Raw genomic sequence first — 20,793 nt, forward strand, 5'->3', positions numbered from 1 at the left:
TGAGATCCTTCTCATCTTTTAAGTTAGAGCTCCTTTCTGGAAAACTTCGCTCCCTTTTGTATCCTTCTACCTAAATCACAAGTTAGCATCTGATTTATGCCATCTTGCTCTCTAGTCTTGTTGCCTTTCTCATTAGATCATGAGCTCTGTGGGAGTTTAGACGACATCCCCGACTTTTTTTAGTTGGAGATGCACTATAATGAGCACTGAAAAATCATGGCTGTGTTCTCCCTTAGACGTGGCTGCCGAGGTTTCAGAGGTGGAGTGAGGAATCCATGCTGGCACAGAGGTGAATGCTATTCGAGTTCAGACAGGCTATGCCAATCCATGGGTTGAACGTAGTCTAGGTAGTGCTAATGAGAATTAAGGCTGTGGACAGGTAAATAATAAAGCTCCCTGTATGACCAGGAACAGTGGTTCACAAATGTGGGTGTGAGAATGCAGACTCCTGACAATTTTTGCACCTCTCCCATCCCACCAGATAGAATCAACAGGTCTGGAGCCTGGGCAGCTGCATTTTTAACAAGCGACCTAGGTGTGTGATACAGGTCCCACGTAGCAGGAGCCTCAGACAACTCGGAGAACATGTTCCAGGAGGCTACTTCTCAACAAGGTCCCCAGGCCAGCAGCACCTGGGAACCTGCTAGAAATGTTACTTCTTGGTCTACTGAGCTGGAAACTCAGGAAAGACCGTGCCCTGTGACCTGACATGTGTCCTCCAGGTGATTCTGACTCATTCAAGTTTGTGAACCTTAAAGTTTGTGAACCATTAGCATAAGAAAAGGCACAATTTCAAATCAGCAAAAGGGGACTGAGAGTTCTTCCGGAGTCTATGGACTAGTCTTTAGACCACATCCATCCCGACACCCACCCCAGCTCTTGCTAAAGGTTAAATGGATATTGGCAGTGCAGGGAGGAGGGGAGCAAAGGGCCCAGAGACCCGAGAAGGAAAGCAGGGACCATGGCTTGTTCTTTCTTTATTGGACGCTTTGTAGATGTCACGCAGGTCTAAAAGTTACACTTTTAAATAATTATTTAAAAACCGATCAGGAATAAGGCCCTGATCCAGAGCTCCAAACCAGAAGCAGAAAGGAATGGGGGCAGTGGGCTGAGTTGTATTCCTCCAACATCACCAAAACCCAGAAAACCAGGATCCTAAGCTCCTTCACAAGCCAACCAGGGTGTGGGCCCTTGGGCTAACCCTCAGGTGCCTCTGGCTGCATCACTCAGGGTCAGGAACCAGCAAGGGGCTGGCAGGAACAGCCGGCTGAGTCCAGACATGGACAAAAATAATGGGAAGGACAGAAAACGGACAGGTACTGTCCAGCTGTAGATAGGATCACAGAGTGTAGCTAAGGCAGGTGGGGGCAGGGGAGGAGCTGGGGAGTGGTATTGCAGCAATGCAGGAGTGCGGCCCCAGGGGCCTGGCCCATCTGGCCAGGGTAGGGCTCACACATTGTGGGTCCTCCTGCTAAGCTGGGGCTCTTCACCCACCAGCTTGGACTTGAGGTGCTCCTTGTAGGCCAGGATGTCTCCAGGCCACTTGGTGATTGTCTGCTTCTCACAGACCCAAATTTCTTGTGCTACCTAGAAAGCAAATCATAGATTTAATGATCCTGGCCAGCAGTCTCTCCCTCCCAGAAGGCTGTTCTTGGGGAATTCTAGAAAGAAGACTCCACAGCCTTTCCAAGCCCCCTCACCAGTCTCATATCCAGCTCATGGTTGGTTTCACTATCTCCACATTCTTTGGGATGGCTTAACCCAGAGGAACTATAACGAGCAGGTTTGGAGACTCCCAGCCAGGACCTGCTGTCCTCTTGATTACCAGTTCCCTAGCAAAGCCCAGATCTGATCACAGGTGTCACTCTCAGTTCCACCCCATCTTCCCCAAAGCTTCAGATAAATGACTAGCAGCTTTTTCACCAAAGACTGGTGGAAGCCCTCTGTCTAACAAAATCCTCCTTAGTATAATACCACTAGGCTGAAGAATCTTGGGACAGTAGCAAAAGCACTCTGTTCTTTACCCAACTCCCTCCCTGATTTTGGCCAACAATATCAAATAGGCTAACACCTCCAAATAGCTACTGAAGAAATGAAGTATTTCCATTAGGGCAGTGGTCGGCAAACTCATTAGTCAATAGAGCCAAATATCAACAGCACAACGATTGAAATTTCTTTTGAGAGCCGAAAACCGACTTCTGCGCATGGGCCATGAAGTTTCAATTGCACTGTACGTGTGCGCCCGCACGTAGTATTTTGTGGAAGAGCCACACTCAAGGGGCCAAAGAGCTGCATGTGGCTCGCGAGCCGCAGTTTGCCGACCACTGCATTAGGGCTTTTTAAGTTTCCCAAAGAGCCATAAGATCTGATCCAAACCACCCCATCTATGCCCTGAGCCCCTTTCCCAAATTGAATAAAAATGTGTTGCCCTAGCCGGTTTGGCTTAGTGGATAGAGCGTCGACCTTTGGACCAAAGGGTCTTGGGTTTGATTCTGATCAAGGGCACGAACCTAGGTTGCAGGCTCCTCCCCAGCCCAAGCCCTAGTCAGGGCTTGTGTAGGAGGCAACCAATCGATGTGTTTCTCTCACATCGATATTTCTCTGTCTTTCCCTCTCTCTTCCACTCTCTCTAAAAATCAATGGAAAAATATCCTTGGGTGAGGATTAAGAAAAAAATGTGTTAAGTGCCCCCTATGTGTCACAACTGTCCTCCATCCAACCTTCTCCTATATGCCCCCTGCTAGACCTCCCACCCAAGCCAGGAGCCTCACCTGCTGAATAAGTCTGAAATCATGGCTGACCAGCATCATACCACCCTCAAACTCATTGATGGCATCAGCCAGGGCATCAATGGTCTCAATATCCAGGTGATTGGTGGGCTCGTCCAAGAAGAGCATGTGGGGGTTCTGCCAGGCCAGCCAGGCCAGACACACCCGGCACTTCTGCCCATCAGACAGGTTCCGGATCGGGCTCACCTGAGTAGGACCGTGATATTTATATAAGTTAGTGTTACCCCCACCAGACAGCACAGTTCACCTCTCCCCCCTCACTTAACAAAAACTGGTTCAGGAACACCCAAGTTCAGGCAGCAAGGTGGTGACACAGTCATCAGTCTCTCAGGCCTTAAGGAATGCATCTGGAAGCCGGAAGCTCCTGCAGTTACCAAGGCCATGACTCTCAGCACTTAAATCTTAATGATTCAGCCCTGGCCTGGTTAGGCATCATCCCATACACCAAAAGGTAGCAGGTTCGATTTCTGGTCAAGGCACAAACCCAGGTTGCAGGTTTGATCCCCAGTAGGGGGTGCATGTGGAAGGCCAATTGATAATTCTCTCTCATATCAATGTTTCTGTCTCTCTCTCTCTCCCCCACTTCCTCTCTAAAAAGAAATAAATAAACCTTAGGATTCAGAGCAATCCAGTGGACCCTCAGTCCAGACCTGAATCCAGGAAATTGTTTTCGAGGTTTAATTTCCCTCGCCCTCAAGCACAATGGCTCAGAGACTGCATGCTATCCTTGTCTCTCCCTCATAGAGCGACCTAAATGCTCTACTATAGCAATTTTCAACCGTGTGCCACAGGAACTTTTAAAACATGAAATACCTGACTATTTAGTCAAAGGTCTCTTTTCCCTTAGATTGTCAAATAAAAAAATGACAACAGCCTGGCCATGTGGCTCTGTAGTTGAGCACTGACCCATGAACCAGGAGGCCACGGTTCAATTCTGGTCAGGGCACATGCCCAGGTTGCGGGCTCAATCCCCAGTAAGGGTTGGGCAGGAGGCAGCCGATCAATGATTCTCTCATCGTTGATGTTTCTTTCTTTCTTTTTTTTTTTTTTTTTTATCATTGATGTTTCTATCTCTCTCTCTCCCCCTCTCCCTTCCTCTCTGAAATCAATAAAAACAAATTTTTTTTAAATGATAACAGCCAACACAATAGCCGTCCAGTGTGCATGTATCAAAATTATATCCTTTTTGGGGGGTCAAATTGGCAAAAAACGTTATTTTTTGGTATGCTTCAGAATTTTAATAGTTTGTGTGTGTCATCAGGTGAAAAAGGTTGAAAACTGCTGCTCTACTATATAACAACCTGGGGCAAAGGAAAGGGAATGGTGGCCAGGACAGTGTCCCCTGACCATCCAGCCAGTCTCCCAGTTCTCTGGGCTTCTCCACACCCCGCCTCCACTAACCTGCTGCTTCCCAGTGAGACCATATCGCCCAATGATCTTCCTCATTTCTTCCTTCTCCTTGATCTCTGGATAGCACTTCATCATGTACTCCAAAGGGGAGAGGTCCAAGTCCAGCTGCTCTTGTAAATGCTACAGGACAAAAGGAATCCACCCAGGTTTGACTGACGCCCAAGAACCCTGCTGGGTTACCTGCCAAGTAACTTACTACCTCTACCCAGGCACCACCTGCTCAAGGAGAAGCAGGTGGGAGCCGACTGGGTCACATGCAGCCCAATTACCACACCAGGGAGTTCCTTCACCTCAACCCCAGGCCTGTCATACCTGATGGTATCGCCCTATCTTGACATGAGAGTGTTTTCGGATCATCCCGTCTGTGGGTAATAGCTAGAAAGAGTAGTACATGGAAAGACAAGCGCACAAAAAGGGAAACCGGTCAGAAGCAGACACAGGCAGAACAGGGAAACAAACATATGTTCACACTGAACAAGACTCATACAACTTCCTATACGGAGCCTACATCATCTCCTCACAGACTGCTACTCTGGCCCCTAAAAAATATTTAGGAAGATATACTGAAGCAGATGTCTCAGCACATCTCAGCGGTGACTAAATGTCTACTACAGCATGCAACATACTGTATAAAAAGGACTCGAACATAGGCACCACACATATTTTCTAAAATGAAAGCATATCTGTAAATGCACAGATGTTCCTATACTCTCAATCAGTGGTTCTCAACCTTCCTAATGCTGCGACCCTTTAACACAGTTCCTCATGTTGTGGTGACCCCCAACCATAAAATGGTTGCTACTTTCGTTGCTACTTCATAACTGTAATTTTGTTACTAGTTATGAATCGTAATGTAATGTAAATATCTGATATGCAGGATGTCTTAGGCGACCCCTATGAAAGGGTCGTTCAACACCCAAAGGGGTCGCGACCCACAGGTTGAGAACCGCTGCTCTAAATGCTCTGATTGAAAATTCAAAAAATACTGAGACCCATGCATGTGTCCTCTCTCTTACACAGTCTCGTACTCTCTCCAGGAAGTCCCACCCCATCTGGCGCCATACCTCTCCAGTTAGCAGCTTCAAAAGAGTTGACTTCCCTGCTCCATTGGGCCCTACCAGAGCCACTCGTGTGTCAAGGTCGATACCAAATTCTAGATTGTTGTAGATGCAAGGCTGATGTGGATGAGAGAGAGAGAGAGAGAGCTGGACACCAGGCCACAGTACTGATCAATCTGACTGGCAGATCAACTCCACTGAGTCCCTGGAGAAGGTGGCAATGTGGAGGAGGGAGGCAGCTCTCCTGGCAGACTCCAGCCCACTGCCCCCACCACAGGCCCAGCTGAGTACTCTTCCTCCCAACTACTTAAGAGGGGCTACTGAATCCCTGGATGAGGCACCTCAGCTGCCACACCTGAAAACCCCCCACAGCCCAGGGTTAGGAGGTATACTCAGCACAGAACAGAAGACTCTCCCAGCCAGCTGACACCTTGTAAAATGCACCCCAGCCTCCCAACTACACAGGAGACTCACCCCATCTTTTGTATACTTGAAGCTCACATTCTGCACCATAATGACGGGTGGAGGGATCTTGCCACATGGTGGAAAATAAAATGACAATGTCTAGGAAGAGGACAGGGCATTTATCAGGTTTGGTGCTTTCTTAATCACCTTACTTTAGGCCACCTCACTCCACCCAGTTGGACCCTACCTTGTCGCTCACGACCCTCTCTGTCAGTCCTGATGCCATCATTTTCTGTAGCGTCTTCTCCTTGCTCTGGGCCTGCCGTGCCAGTTTAGCACTGCCATGACCAAACCTAGCAATGTAGTTCTGAAAGAGATCAGAAAGGAAGCTTGGAGAATGGGCAGGCATCAAACAACTCGTCTTAAAAGCAGAGTAAAAACTTATGTACTTCCTCCTGACCTCCTCCAGTACCCCTGAAACCCTCATCCCACTCCCTGGAGAATGTGAACTCAGCTCTACAACTGCCCTACCTTCATGTGCGCAATCTGATCTTGCTCCCAGTGAAACCTCTTCATCTGGTTCTCCTCCAGCTCCAGCCGTGTCTTCACATACTGGTCATAATTACCCTGTGGGGAAACGCGCCAGTGAGGGGGGCAGCGTGAGCCTCGGTCCCGGGTTCTCACCCCGGGTTTAGGGGATGCAGATGGCATGTGACTAGGCCCTGGCTATAAGACTGTGCAGTAGGGAAAGAGGAAATGCACTAAAAAAGCATATCCTGATTTGGAATTTGGGGTCTTTCAAATTGTATGCCTCAGCCAGAGCAGGGCGCCAGACCAAATCCTCACTTTAGCCATAAGACACCCACAGCATTGGGAGCAGCCGTGAAAACCACCATCGTACAGACATCACAAGGCTCTCCCTAATACACCCACCCCTAGAGGCTGAAGCCCCCAGCCAAGAACTGCTCCCAGGAGGGAAGACATTAGACCAATCAGATTTAGGATCTGGCAAGCCCTGCACAATTGGACTGCCATGGTTTCTATCTGCAAAATACTGTACTCAACCTAAATATCCATTAAAAAGGGTCTGACAAATAAGGTATAGGATAGCCATCCAACGAAATACCATGCAGCCACCAAAATGAATAAGGTTGATTTATATATATATTCATGTGAAAAGCAGTCCAAGATATAGTAAATTTTAATAGCAAACTACAGAAGAGAATGATTATTAAGATTATAACTGTGATATATATACAGGAAAATTTCCACAAATGCTTGCAGGTACACAGGAAATTTCTGGAAAGCTATTAAAGAAACTATTAGTACTCCCATGGCAAGTATAATTATGAATGAAGAGAACTTCTATTTTTCATTTGATATGTTTTTTGAAATAGAAACTATGAAAAGGCACAATAGTAGGCTGTCGAGATCCTGAGGCCCATTCTTCATGGAAGGAAGAATCAAGTAAGCAGCCATTCAGGGAGACAGAGGGCAGCCTAGGTACCATGAAAAGTCAATCTCTTTGCCATGAGGCAAACATACACCGTGTGCACTGGCTAACAATCCAGGCTTATGGCCTGAAAGCAATTACTTTGGGACTAAAACAGACTGCAAGATTCCTTGTCCATATATTTTTATAGCAATAGGTAGAAGAGGCTGGTAAGTCTGTTTTTTTGGTCTGTTTATGTTTTTTTAAAAGGAGAACTTTAGGTAATTAGTAAGCACAGAGGTTTCTGTGGAGAAGCTGGAGGCTACTCACCGTATAATACTTCAGTTTCTTGTTGTGCATGTGAATGATGTTGGTACAGACACCATTCAGAAAGTCCTGGGAATGGGAGACGAGGACCAGGATGCGCTTAAAACTGCAAAGCCAAAGAACTAGTCAGGGAGGTGCTCACAACTGGAAGATAGTCCACAACAGGTAAGCTGAGAGTCAGGCCCAGGAAACTATCATCCTTGCTCATCCTTACACTTGAGCACCTGTTAGATTTACTGGCCAATTCCCAGCTCTCAGCAAGCACTGAGCCACTAGTGCACCATTTACCTAGAAGGACGTTTTAATGCCTTTCAAAGTGTGGTGAGACAGTCTGAGTTTCCCTCATCTTCTAATTTTCCCCCAGGTTCGAATTTTCAACAGAATGGAGCAGAGATGGCAGTTCCAGTGATGGTAAAAACAAAAGTGTATGTGCACAAACCCACCCATAAGTGTATCTAAACTGGGGTGAGAAGAACTGGAATCAGCACAGTCAAAACCATGACACTCTTCTTTTTGAAAGAAGGTACCAAGTCACTGCAGAGACCGCTGAAAGCTTCTTCTAGAGCTGGCATAATACCCCAGGTTATTCGGCTCTTTAACCAGAGAGGGACCATTGCCATATCTGCCATTTTTCCTTTGTCACATCATGATCTTAGATAATGTCTATAAATACAGTTAAAGAAATTGACTTTAAGCCCAGCTGGTATGGTTCAGTGGTTGAGCGTCAACCTGTGAACCAGAAGGTCACGGTTGATTCCCGGTCAGGGCACATGTCCCAGTTGTGGGCTCAATCCTCAGTGCAGGGCATGCAGGAGCAGCCATCAGTGATTCCCTCTCATCATTGATGTTTCTATCTCTCTCTCCCTCTCCCTTCCTCTCTGAAATCAATAAAAAATATTTTAAAAAACGAAAAGAAATTGGCTTTAATAAAAACAAAAATGATATCTATATATGATGTCTAGAAATACAGTTAAAGAAATCAGCTTTACTGTGAACTGAAAGGTCCCGGGTTCGATTCCAGTCAAGGACACATGCCTGGGTTCAATCCCCAGTAGGGGGTGTGCAAGAGGCAGCTGATCGATGATTCTCTCTCATCACTGATGTTTCTACCTCTCTCTCTACCTCTCTTTTCCTCTCTGAAATCAATAAGAAAAAAAAAATCAGCTTTAATAAAAACAAAAAACCATCCACATATTTCAGACAAAAGAAAGACAATCAAACACAAAGGCCAGCCCTAAAGGTGCTTACCACTGTCCTTGTGGCCTTCATGGCCTCACTTCAGTTCATTGGCTCACTGCTCTAATATCAGTGCGGTTTCTGGGTATCCATTTCCTCTGGACTCTGGTCAACTCCCTCCTCAGCACCTGCCCACTCCCAACCCCAGCCCTGTCCCCTTACGTCTTTAGTTCCTCTTCCAACCACACACAAGCATCGAGGTCCAGGTGGTTGGTGGGCTCGTCCAGAAGCAGCATGAAGGGCCGAATGAAGAGAGCTCTGGAGGACAGGAAAGGACAGAGCCCCCTCAGTCTAATGGGTGCGACACCGAAAGGGACTGTCTCGCCTGCTACTGCAATTCGGGTCAGGCCTGGCTTGAGTCCTGAAACCAACTCTAGGTTCTATACCTCAGAGGAAAGGAAGAACTAGGAGAGAAACCAGAGTCGAAGAGCAGAGGTTAAAGGGCAGAAACAGGGTTGAGAAGCAGAGGGATGATATGCTTTGGAAATGAAACTGCAAAAGTCCTTGAGTCTGTAAGTCTTTTACACTGATGATGGTGACCATCAGAAAGAAAAAAGGACAGAAGAAATAAATCATTGCAGCAAAAAGTACTCAGGCTAGAGCTATCTGGCAGGGTTGCTGGACTCTAGCAAGGAGCCCAGAGAAAGTTATTTTCTTAGATGGAATCTCAAGACAGGAGAAGCAAGGGGATGATAACTCTGGTTCCCACACCTGTGGAGCTTTTAGAAATAATATTTCTGGACATCAAGCTCTAGTGTTCTGAAGAACAGGCTAGGAAATCTGTATTTTTAAAAGCTCTCTAGGCAAACCTGAGGCAGCGAATCCTTCTCACACGTGGAATCCCTGCACTCGTGTTTGAAGGTACACACAGGCAGCCTTGCTGAGGGTGTGTCAAGGCTCATCAAGGCACCTGGCAGACAACGGTGGCTAGGGAACCACCTATTTAACCAGGGACTTTCTGTGGGGATTGCTAAAGGAATGATGGTTATGAAACTTGGTAAAGGGATTAAATGAAGAAAAGAAAAAGAAAAAAAACACCTCATAGACACAGACAAAGTATGGTGATTACTAGAGGAAAAAGGGAATGGGGGAGGTAGAAAAGGGTAAAGGGAGAATAAATAAATAAATAAATTGGGGGGGAAAAAAAACTCATTCCAGGTCCAAGTCACAAGATGAGAAAACAGATATCTTAATAGCTAACATTCTAACATTCTCTCCTTATAGGGAAAAAAATGAGAAAGACTGAAGCACAAAAAAGGGTGAGAGGGGAGTCAGGAGGAGAAAGCAGACCTATTCCACCATTTAGCCAGAAGCCCAACTGCGACCACTTCAGTCAGGAGCCCACTCCTTAACCCACACACACCAACCCTCCACATCGTCGATGTCTGTGTCCTGTTTGGCAGTTCCTGACCACTGGCCCCTGTTCAAAACACTTCTACTAGAGTGAGCTTTCAGCCCTGAGAAAGAAGGGGAGCTACAGAGGGTGGAGGGAGAGGAACTCACCTGGCGAGGGCAACCCTCATCCTCCAGCCTCCACTGAAGTCTTTTAGTTTCTTGCGCTGCATGGCAGGTGTGAAACCCAGTCCGTGCAAGATCCGTGAGGCTCTCATCTCTGCCTTGTCAGCATCCAGCTCCTCCAGACGCTCGTAGAGCTCCATGAGCTTCTCACATTCCGCTGTGGGCAGTGAACAGCCATCAGGCTCCCTGGGCCCTTCCTGGGAAGCCTCACACCTCCGCCCCCCAGGTCTGGAGTCCTACCATCCTCGTGAGCCAGCCGCTCAGCCTCCTTCTCCAGCATGGCCCGCTCTGTATCGACTTCCATCACACACTGCAGGGGTGTCTTGTCACTAGGGGGCATCTCCCGAGTCAGATGGTAGATGTCGATGTGCTCAGGGATGGGCACTTCACGTTTCCCAATGGCAGAGAGCAGCATGGACTTGCCTGAGAGAGGCAGGCAAAGAATGGGAAGGGGACACTCAGCAGTTTTACTCCAACCAGGTCCTCCACTCCAACCCAACCACAACCTCACCATTTAAAAAAAAAAACATATTTATTTCAGAGAGGAAGAGAGAGGGAGAGAGAGAAACATCAATGATGAGAATAATTGATCAGCTGCCTCCTGCACAACCCCTACTGGGAATCGAGCCCGCAACCCAGGCATATGCTCTTGACCAGAATCAAACCCGGGACCCTTCAGTCCACAGGCCAACGCTCCATCCACTGAGGCAAGCTGGCTAGGGCACCATTTTTTTTACTTATTTTTTTTTTTTTTAGTACCTTCCTTTTTTTCTTTCTTTTTTAAAAAAATGTCATTATTGCCCAGCCAATGTGGCTCAATGGTTGAGCATTGCCTCATGAACTGGGAGGTAGCGGTTCGATTTCATGTCAGGGCACATGCCTGGGTTGCAGGCCTGATACCCAGTGTGGGGAATGTAGGAGGCAGCCAATCAATGATTCTCTCTCATCATTGATGTTTCTCTCTCTCTCTCCCTCTCTGAAATAAAAAGGGTTATTTTAAAAAAGTAATAATACTAAAATGTCTTTATTGATTTTAGAGAGAGAGGAACAGGGACAGAAACATCAGAGAGAGAGACATGGATCGGCTGCCTCCTGAGACCCCCTCCTGAGTATAGGCCCGCAACCCATGCATTTGCCCCGACTAGAATCAAACCAGTGACCTCCAGCTCAAACACTGAGGCACACCGGCCAGACCCTTCCTTCCTTTCATTCATTCAAACCCTGCTATTACCCCAACCCCAATCTTAGGACACCTTCCCTCCAATTCTTGCCTCACCCCTCCTCTGTGAAGTCTGTTCATCTACAGCAGCCTCACACTGCTACCCACCCCTCCCGCCCACTTTTCCAGCACCTATTGTAACTACTCATGTGGTACTTACCACACACTGCTCTGTATTGCTAGCTCCTTTCCCTGGGCATTTCTGCTCTCCCACCCATACTGTAAACTCCTTGCTTTGTACATAGCTGGTGCTAGGTAAATACTTGCTGAGTGACAGATGAGCCAAGGAGAGATACCTCCCACCTCGCCTTCCAAGGGCCTCACCAATTCCATTTAAGCCAATGAGGCCATAACGACGGCCTGAGTTTAATTCCAGTTTGGTGTCACTGAGCAGCTCTTGACCATGAAAAGTGAGGGAGAGGTTGATAATGTGGACGTCAGTACTGTTGGGGTGAGAGGCAAGGACACCAGTGACAGCTCGAGCAGCAGCTTTCTTCATCTCAAAGTCCTCCAGCTCCTTGGACAGCAAATCCACTTCTGGGGACAGAAAAGAAAAGCCGTTTGGGAAGAGACTCAGCTCTCAAACAACAAGGCATATCCTAGAGTGCCTGGATAGCTCTGTTGGGAAAACATCAGACTTTTAACCTGAAGGTCCAGGTTTCCAGTCCCTGTTTGGACAATTGTGGCTTTTCCCTTTATTCAGGTTACTAAATATTACCATACAGAATTCTGAAAAAAGGCATATATATTCTAAAGGACTCCAGATCAAGTTGAGCAGATTCAGAGGTCTCACACACTTTAAACAGAGTATATGTTGTATATAGATCTGCCTTAATACCCTGCTTTTATGAACACTTTTTACTTACTAAGTTATCCTTTTTTTTAAATCCTCACCCAAGGGTATATTTTTATTGGTTTTTAGAGAGAGGAAGGGAGAGAAACATCCACGTGAGAAAGAAATATCAATGTGTTGCCTTCCGTACATTCCCCAATCAGAGATCAAACCTGCAACCTAGGCACGTGCCCTGAATGGGAATCGAATCTTTTGGTGCACAGAATGATGCACCAAATCAACTGAGCCACCTGGCCAGGGTTTATAACTTATCCTTTTAACCTCTCATTTCTAGATGATATAAATACATGGTGGGAATGACTAACTACAAATTGTCCTCTATATGTGTTAAATGACTAGTCCTAATGCTCCCCAGAAAGCAGATACTATAGAGGTGTAACTCTCTTATTTCACAAGCTAAGAAACTCCTAGATCAGGGGTGGGGAGCCTTTTTTCTAACAAGGGCCATTTGGATATTTATAACATCATTCTCAAGCCATACAAAATTATCAACTTAAAAATTAGCCTGCTGCCCTAGCTTGTGGATAGAGTGTCGGCCTGCAGACTGAAGGGTCTCAGGCTTGATTTCAGTCAAGGGCATGTACCTTGGTTACAGGCTCAATCCCCGGTCCGGTCGGGGGCGGGGTATGTGGGAGGCAACCAATGGATGTGTCACTCACAGTGATGTTTCTCTCTCTGTGTCTCTCTCCTTCCCTTCTACTACCTCTAAAAATCAATAAAAAAATGTCCTCGGGTGAGGATTAACAACAAAAAGAAAACGAAAAAATTAGCCTACTATATTTGGTCAAACTTTTAACTAACTCACCCCTTATGCCTTTGCAGGGCCAGATCAAATGATTTTGCAGGCCTTATAGGGCCCAAGGGCCAGACATTCCCCACCCCTGTTTAGAAGATGCTTCCAGGAAGCTTGCTGCCCAGAAGGGACCAGTGAGGAAATTTACAGAGGGAAACCGCAGGCAAGGCCAAGGCTGGGCAAGCCAGAAGTTCCCAAATCTGGAGGGTTTCAGAGGCAAAGTGACCTTGAGACAACTAGTGGTTTTTCATGCATGACTACATCTTTAGGTTGACAACTATCACTTTTTTTTTACAATGGTAAATAAAATAAATTTATTTTGCATTTTAATGACAATGTCTTTCATTTACATAGATTTGTAAAGTAGTGCTATACACATTCTATCAGAACATGGTTATATATTTTAAAAATCTTTACTGTTGAAAGTATTACATATGCCTCCTTTCCCCCCCTATTGATTTCTTCTAACCTGCCTCCACACCCACCTCAGGGCTTCACAACCTTATTGTCTGTGTCCATGGGTTATGCATATATGATACAAGTTCTTTGGTTGATCTCTTCCCACCCACCTACCCACCTTCCCCCAAGAACTATTACTATTAATGGCTAATATAACTGGCTAGTAGTTGAGTTTACTCTGTGCCTGGGACTGTGCTATATCATCATTTCCCATCTAATTTAATACTAATAATCCTTATGACATATACACCTATAATCCCCAGTTTATAAATGAAGAGGTTAGATAACACAAGGCCAAAAAGGCTAGTAAGTGACAGAGTCAGAATTTGAACCAGTGCATGTCTGGTCCCAAAGCCCATGACCTTACCTGCTTCACTATACTACCTTTCTATATAGTCAAGTACCCACAAAGAGTTGTTGAAAGTGGGACAGAAATGGGAATGGAGGGAGTCTTAGTAAGCTTAGGCCAAAAGAGAAAAGGTGATCTAGTTACCTTTTCAAGTAGGAATCAGAAACTACACACGAGGTTCCAGTATGAGAATTTTCTGATTTTTTAGTCTCTTACCCTTATCTGTGTTCCCTTAGAGATTTTAGAGTAGAACCCATGAAATGAGAAAAGCCATGTGCTTGTTCTCAGGATGAGTAGAGATGTAGTAGAGGGGGGAAGACAGCTCGGTGCACTCCTTGGACAGGTAAGCTCGGGGAGAGCAACGCCAAGACAGAAGGTGTGGTAGTAAGTGGTCAGTCTTAGAGGTCACTCTCCAAATACTCCACCTTGTCAGATTACCTGTGCTGGCACCATTACCCACCTCGCTGCTAAACCTGCTCTATTTGCAAGGAACCAGCACTGAGGGTGGAGAATGCCCCACAGACAGCAGTCATTCTGTACCTACCTCAGCTCCCCAAACACTGTGATATATATGTAAGTGCTTGATAAAATACTTTTTAAATGGAGGACAAAGTTTTTAGTTTTGACTATAAGGAGGAATTTTAAGTCTTTTTTTCAATATTAGAGGCCCAGTGCATGAAATTCGTGCATGAGGGGGAAGTGGGGAGGTCCCTCAGCCCGGCCTGTACCCTCTCCAGTCAGGGACCCCTTGGGGGATGTCTGACTGCTGGTCACCCCCTAACTGTCCGGAAGGAAGTCGGATGTCCAGACATCCCCCAAGGGGTCCGACAACCCCCTAAACTGGCAGTCAAACATCCCTCTCGCAATCCAGGACCACTGGCTCCTAACCGCTCGCCTGCCTGCCTGCCTGGTCGCCCCCAACTGCCCCCCCCACTGGCCTGGTTGCCCCCCAACTGCCCCCCCTGCTGTCGTGGCCACCCTCCAACTGTCCCCCTGCCGGCCTGGTCACCCCCTAACTGTCCGGAAGATGTCCAGTTACCCAGTCTAATTAGCATATCACCCTTTTATTAGTATAGATGGTTGTGTCACCGAGCTTCCCACAGCCTTGCTTTGTGCCAATCCCTGTTCTAGATGCTGAGAAGATGATGGAGCAGGGAGAAAGAAGTTCATGTCTAGATAAGTAGTTGATAAACTTTTTCTTAAAGGGCCAGATGGTAAATATTCAAAGTTTACAGGACAAGTGGTAAAATCAAGATCATTATGTAGTATCTACATTACCATTTGAAATGTAACCAACTAAAAAAATGTAAAAACCATTCTTAGTTTAGGAGGGGAGGTGGCTTAAAAAAAAAAAAAAGGCTGGCCAACTGCTTACTTTTATAAATAAAAGTTTTATTGGAACACAGCCACATTCATTATTTACATATTGTCTATGGCTGCTTTCTACTACAGTGACAGAATTGAACAGCTGCAAGAGACCATATGTGTAGCCCACAAAACCACAAATATTTACTATCTGGATTTTTTTTTCTTGTTCAGTGACATTGGGAGAAATCCATCAATACCTTAACACTTTTTTTTCCTTTAATTCTTTATTGTTTGAAGTATTACATTACTATTTGGATCTTTATAGAAAAAGTTTGACAATCCCTAGTCTAACTCTTCATCTGCTCAGGCAAGGGGAAGATCAAAATTAAGGGAAGGCTATATGCCATTTTCTTTCTTTTAAAAAAAAATATTTTATTGATTTTTTACAGAGAGGAAGGGAGAGGGATAGAGAGTTAGAAACATCGATCAGCTGCCTCCTGCACGCCCCCTACTGGGGATGTGGCCGTAACCAAGGTACATGCCCTTGACTGGAATGGAACTTGGGACCCTTCAGTCTGCAGGCTGATGCTCTATCCACTGAGCCAAACCGGTTAGGGCTATGCCATTTTCTTTTGATCTCTTCCAGTTTATAGCATCTATGACCTAAGTCATCTTCTGAGCTTCAAAAGAAAGAGACTTAAACAGACCTCATTGTCTAGCTTACAACAGCCAAGAAAACAGGCTCAAAAGACAAGTGAATAGCTTTGAAGAAATGGAAAAAAAGATTCTGGAACAAACTTCACCAGAGTGAGTACTGTCCCTTCTACTCATTCCCCAAACAAGGGGACCAGCTGAACTCCAGTGCCTGTCTTTTAGTGTCTCACATTGTAAAGAAGGTGGAACTGTTGGTCAGAGGTCACTTTCTTTGCTATTTATCTCGATCTTTTCATACCTTACTATCTAAGGAAGATCACATGGCAACAGCAATTGGTAAAGATTGGAGAATGGTGACCCAGAGTATCAAATAATCCCAAACCCAGAGAGAAGAGAGGACCCATTAATTATGAAAGCAGAAATGACATGGTTCCTGGCAATAAGGAACATTTTGAGAGGATTTGTCACTTTTCATAATAGTATCTCCCTGAGGAAGCAAGGTAAAATCCAAAGATCCTGTATTATTGAAATGGGGTTGCTATATCTGGGTTCCCTGGGAAATTCTATTTTCATAGAAGAGGAAAGGTAAAGAAATTTGTAATGAGAACAGTGGACAATAGTCTCAAAGTGGGATTCAGTTTTCTACCTTTCCAATTCATCCAGAAAGTCCCCACAGAGCCAATGATACAGCTTACATGGTTCCTGAGCATCTAGAGGGGACCCCAACTCTCTGCTTTAGAGATCACAACTCAGCCTGTTCACTCCCACCATTCTTAACTTCTCATCCCTCCCCTCTTCCAGCCAAGAATAAAACTTCCCCATGGCCTGACTTCAACGCACCAGTTCTTTCCTATAATTCTTATTTTGGAGACAATTCTTACCATTCAATTCTCTCCTCTCAATCATTTTTAACTCCCCCTTTTCTGAATTTCTATCTATCTGTCATAATTGGCATTAGTAATTCTCCTCTCCTCTTCAAACATTTACTTAGCATCTCTAACTGCAAGGTTGGTCATACAAAACATTATCCAAGACATGGTCCCTGCAAAGACCAAACAATTTAGGTGAAAGAAACAAAAGAGAAAACATAAAAAGATAATGGTATAAGACAGCACAGGAGTGTAGTAAATGGAAATATTGAGGTTAGGTTTGATTGGGAAAGGCTTTGAGAAAAGAGATCAACTGTAACTAGCACAAAAATTGTAGTATTAGAACTCAGTATGTAAAGGACAGAAATGTGGTGACTATTCAAGGAATAATAATAGTCTGTATTGAGAAGGCCTGTTTAGAGAGTTTTCAGGGGGGAGGAGAGAGGGCTGGAAACAGACTACCAAGAGCCTAGAATATTCTTTTTCTTTTTTAACATCATTTTTCATATATATATATATACACACACACACACACATACACATACATACACACACACACATATTTATTTCAGAGAGGAAGGGAGAGGGAGAGAGATAGAAACATCAATGATGAGAGAGAATTATTGATCAGCTGCTTTCTGCATGCCCCCCCCCCCCCCCCCCACTGGGGATCAAGCCTAAAACCCAGGCATGTGCCCTTGACTGGAATCAAACCTGGGACCCTTCAGTCCACAGGCCGATGCTCTATCCACTGAGCCAAACCGGCTAGGACTGGAATATTCTTTATCACACACTGCCATGTTTCCCCACCTAGACAGTCAGTTCTTCGAGGGCACACTGTGTTTATGGTACCCCAGTGTGTAGAACAGTATCCAGCACTGGAGTAGTGCTCGCTAAATATTTTCCAAACTATAAATAACAGAAATGTATCCCTTTCCCAGGAAAAACCCATAAAGTAATTCATGAGTTTATTAATAGAAGTCATTACCCCTGAGAGAACAAGGGTGTAATTTGGCAAAGAGCCTGGCACACTGACCACCAGGTGTAGAAATGGAAACTGAGAAAGGGGCAGGGAGCTGACCTCCTCCTCACAGTCTAGTAGACAGAGCAACAAAGTAGCACAGCTCTCATATTTGCTTGCCCCTGAGTATGTGAGAAGCTGTGTTGTTTCCCTGAACAGTAACAAGATGCCACAAGCTCCAACGCTACTGTTTTGGTTCATGAAAAGTTTCGCGGCATCAGATACAATGTTCAGTGCCCCCAGCACCACGGGATCCAGGCTCTGGCTGGGGCATGCGTCCATTAAGTCCTAGCAACCATCCCTGGAACCCACCTCTCCCTCAATTCACCTGTGGTCTCTTGGCCATTGACCCCCTCGTTTTTCTCCTCTGCCACCTGTGGTTCTGTGACAGCGTCTCCGTTTTCTTCATGTCCCTTTCTGGGCCGCTGTCGAGCTTTGGCAGCTTCCTTCTTTTTCGCTGCCTTCTTTTTGGCCAGGTCGGAGGGCATGGTGATGAACCACAGGGGTAGGTTACTGTTCTTTCAGGGAGCCTGAAGGAAGGCAAACACCCCAAAAAGTCTAAACTTAGGGAGAATGCCCGGGGCCCTGCTCCATCCCTCCCGGGAATTTTCCTATCAAACCTCGGGACCCAGCTCCGCCCCGGCCCGGTCGTTCCCAACTTTGTCAGTTTCTCAAGCCAATGCTGATCCTCGGCCGCTCTTTTAATCTTAGCATCTCTTCCCTCGGGCTTTGTCCTCCAATCCCCACGGCCTGCCTCGCTCTGGAAACTCTCCTCTTTTCAGGGCGCCCGATGGGGACCGGGTTCTGCCCCTCGGCACAGGGCAGAGGACCCGTCTCCGGTTTCCCCGCAACTTGGCTTTCCGCGCTCCAGCCGTCCGCCTCGCTTTGCCGGGCTGCCTCCTCCCGTCCGCCTCGGGCCTCCTCTCCGTTGTCCCCTTCCACACCACCCAGCCAGCTTCTCCCCGGGACGCACTGTCCTCCCGCTACCCGGGTGAGACCACTCAGGGTCTTCTCACACGCCAACCCCCGAACGGACCCCAACCCCCGCCCGTCAGCTTCTCCCCCTTTGCCTTTTCTACTCCCTCGAAGATTCCTCCATCCATCCCGACCCCGTCCCTCCTCCCTCTTCTCATCCTCCTTCCCCTTCACTGGCCGGCACCCTCCCCCCAGCGCCTCTTCCCCCAACTCACTGGGCCTTGCCGCTCGGCCTCTGTCGCAACGGAGCTGCTCCTGGGGCTCCTCCGCGTGCGGCCGGCTCATCAGCCAATCACTGGCTCGCGCGGCTCTCGGAGCGCCGACGCTCAGACTTCTGGGAAGTGTGGTCCTCAAGTCGCAGCTGCTGAGGCAGAGAACACTCCTCGAGAACTACCGCATATCCCAGGGGCCTCACGGGCCTCTGACGTCATTATGATGCGCGAGGCCGGGGTAGTGGGCGGAGGGAGATTAGAGTCTGCACTCCCCTGTTCGCAGAAGCGCTTTGGCTGCTGGAAACTGCAAATCCCAGGTTGCTCCTCGGATAAGCGGGTTGGATCTTCCACGCTTTACCCCACCTCTCGAAAATCTGTAGAGTTGTGTGGAGATACCGAGTTTATAGGGCCTCCCGGTTTAGGTAGCAGGGCGAGCGACTACACTTCCCAGACTACATCAGGCAGGAATGGGGTCGAAACAATGGGGTAAGCAGAGGAGGGAAAAGGAGGAAGAGAGAGGCGGTTGCGAACAGAAAGCTATCCTGCAGGAAAGGAAAGCGTCCCCGTTTCTTGAAACCCAGATTTAAGAGGCTAATCCAGCGTTAACCAAACTTGTAGAAGGTGCCGATCATTGTTCCTAAAACTTGCCTCCTTAGCCTACCCACAACAGAATTGTTAGATTTCAACCGAAACCATGCAAAGTTTCTGAGTGTACCTTTATCATCAGTCCGTTACTTTTCCTGCGAGCCTCACAGATTTCTCATCGCCTACGCTGTAAATCCCAAATTTGTAGCTTCAAATGCAAAGCAGGCGTTTTGTGATCCCTGTTAACCTCCCCAGGCTTCTGACCAGCAGTGCCACACCATCAGTGACACAGCTGGAGGGAAGCAAAGGAAGTTGTTACTCCCTGTGAAGATTTTAAAAAATGAATTCACTCCACCACCCACATAAAACTAGTTTTCTTCCTCAAACTTGATTCTCCAATAGAATCTAACTGCTTGTATTTCAGATAATCCATCTTTCACACATTGATGCCTTTGAAAGTAACTTTTTCTAGATTACCCTCCACCAATTAAGTGCCCACTGTATGTTAGGCTCAGAGCTAGATGCTGGAGTTGCAATGGTGACAAGTCATTCTCTAACCCTAGGGAGCTCACAATTAAGAAGGAACTTTTAAAAAGTGAACAAACCATGGCATTTAAGTGGTAAGTGCCTTAAAAGAAGTGACTTGTGCGTGCTGCTGGAATTCCCGGGTGGGGACCTCACTTGTCATAGCATAACCAAGCGCATGAATTCTGGAGCAAACTGCCTGCATTCAAACCCCAATGCTACCATTTACAGTGTGTGACCTGGGAAAAATACATTCTCTCTGTAAAATGGGAATGATGATAGTACGTACCTCATATGGTTCTTAGAAGGATTAGAGTTTTGTTTGTTTTTTGTGTTTTGGTTAATTCTCACCTGAGGATATTTTTTCCATTGATTTTTTTTTGGTGAAAATTAGAGATTTACTATTTATTACAGCATCAAAAATATGAAATATTTAGACATGAATCTGAGAAAAGGTGTAAGAGATCTAAACAGTAAAAATTATAAAACACTGCTAAAAGAAATTAAGATCTAAATAAATGAATACATTTACAATGTTCATGAGTCAAAAGACTATCTATATAGTTACAATATCAGTTATTCCAAAATTGATCTACATATTCAATACAATCTCAATAAAAATCTTAGGATGTGTGTTGTAGAAATTGACAAATTGATTCTAAAATTCACATGGAAATGCAAAAGACCTAGAATGGCCTAAACAATTTTGGCAAAAAACAAAGTAGGATGACTGACACTACATGGCTTCAATTAAGGCACTGTATTAATGGCATCAAATAGACAAGTGGATCAATGC

The 20,793-nt window shown here is 46.1% G+C and overlaps 1 protein-coding gene across 3 annotated transcripts; it reads right to left on the minus strand.

Annotated features, from left to right (window-relative positions):
* Positions 1-964: 964 nt before the first annotated feature.
* Positions 965-19,019, minus strand: ABCF2 (ATP binding cassette subfamily F member 2). 3 transcript variants are annotated; one of them, XM_028135566.2, is made up of 15 exons: positions 18,891-19,019; positions 18,029-18,230; positions 11,719-11,931; positions 10,416-10,598; positions 10,161-10,332; positions 8,820-8,915; positions 7,425-7,527; positions 6,194-6,289; positions 5,910-6,029; positions 5,732-5,821; positions 5,264-5,374; positions 4,512-4,574; positions 4,191-4,319; positions 2,772-2,975; positions 965-1,587 (listed from the first exon to the last, which is right to left on the minus strand). In XM_028135566.2, the coding sequence occupies exons 2-15, from the start codon at positions 18,186-18,188 to the stop codon at positions 1,450-1,452; spliced, it is 1,878 nt and encodes a 625-aa protein (XP_027991367.1). In that variant the 5' UTR covers positions 18,189-18,230; positions 18,891-19,019; the 3' UTR covers positions 965-1,449. The 3 variants fall into 3 exon arrangements, with proteins under 3 accessions (XP_027991367.1, XP_027991368.1, XP_054582273.1); XM_028135567.2 differs by lacking the exon at positions 18,891-19,019 and adding an exon at positions 18,771-18,814; XM_054726298.1 differs by lacking the exon at positions 18,891-19,019 and adding an exon at positions 18,321-18,411.
* Positions 19,020-20,793: the final 1,774 nt, after the last annotated feature.

This window comes from Eptesicus fuscus, chromosome 14, assembly GCF_027574615.1.
Source record: "Eptesicus fuscus isolate TK198812 chromosome 14, DD_ASM_mEF_20220401, whole genome shotgun sequence".
Lineage (NCBI taxonomy): Eukaryota > Metazoa > Chordata > Mammalia > Chiroptera > Vespertilionidae > Eptesicus > Eptesicus fuscus.

What these genes read in the sequence shown, in the direction of transcription:
- ABCF2 (XM_028135566.2), bottom strand. Translation starts at nt 18,188, where the DNA reads ATGCCCTCCGACCTGGCCAAAAAGAAGGCAGCGAAAAAGAAGGAAGCT. An exon ending in AGAAACTGAAGTATTATACG is followed by an intron (nt 6,290 to 7,424) that starts GTGAGTAGCCTC and finishes GTTTCCCCACAG; the next exon opens with GGTAATTATGACCAGTATGT. An exon ending in ATTTCAGACTTATTCAGCAG is followed by an intron (nt 1,588 to 2,771) that starts GTGAGGCTCCTG and finishes TTTGCTTTCTAG; the next exon opens with GTAGCACAAGAAATTTGGGT.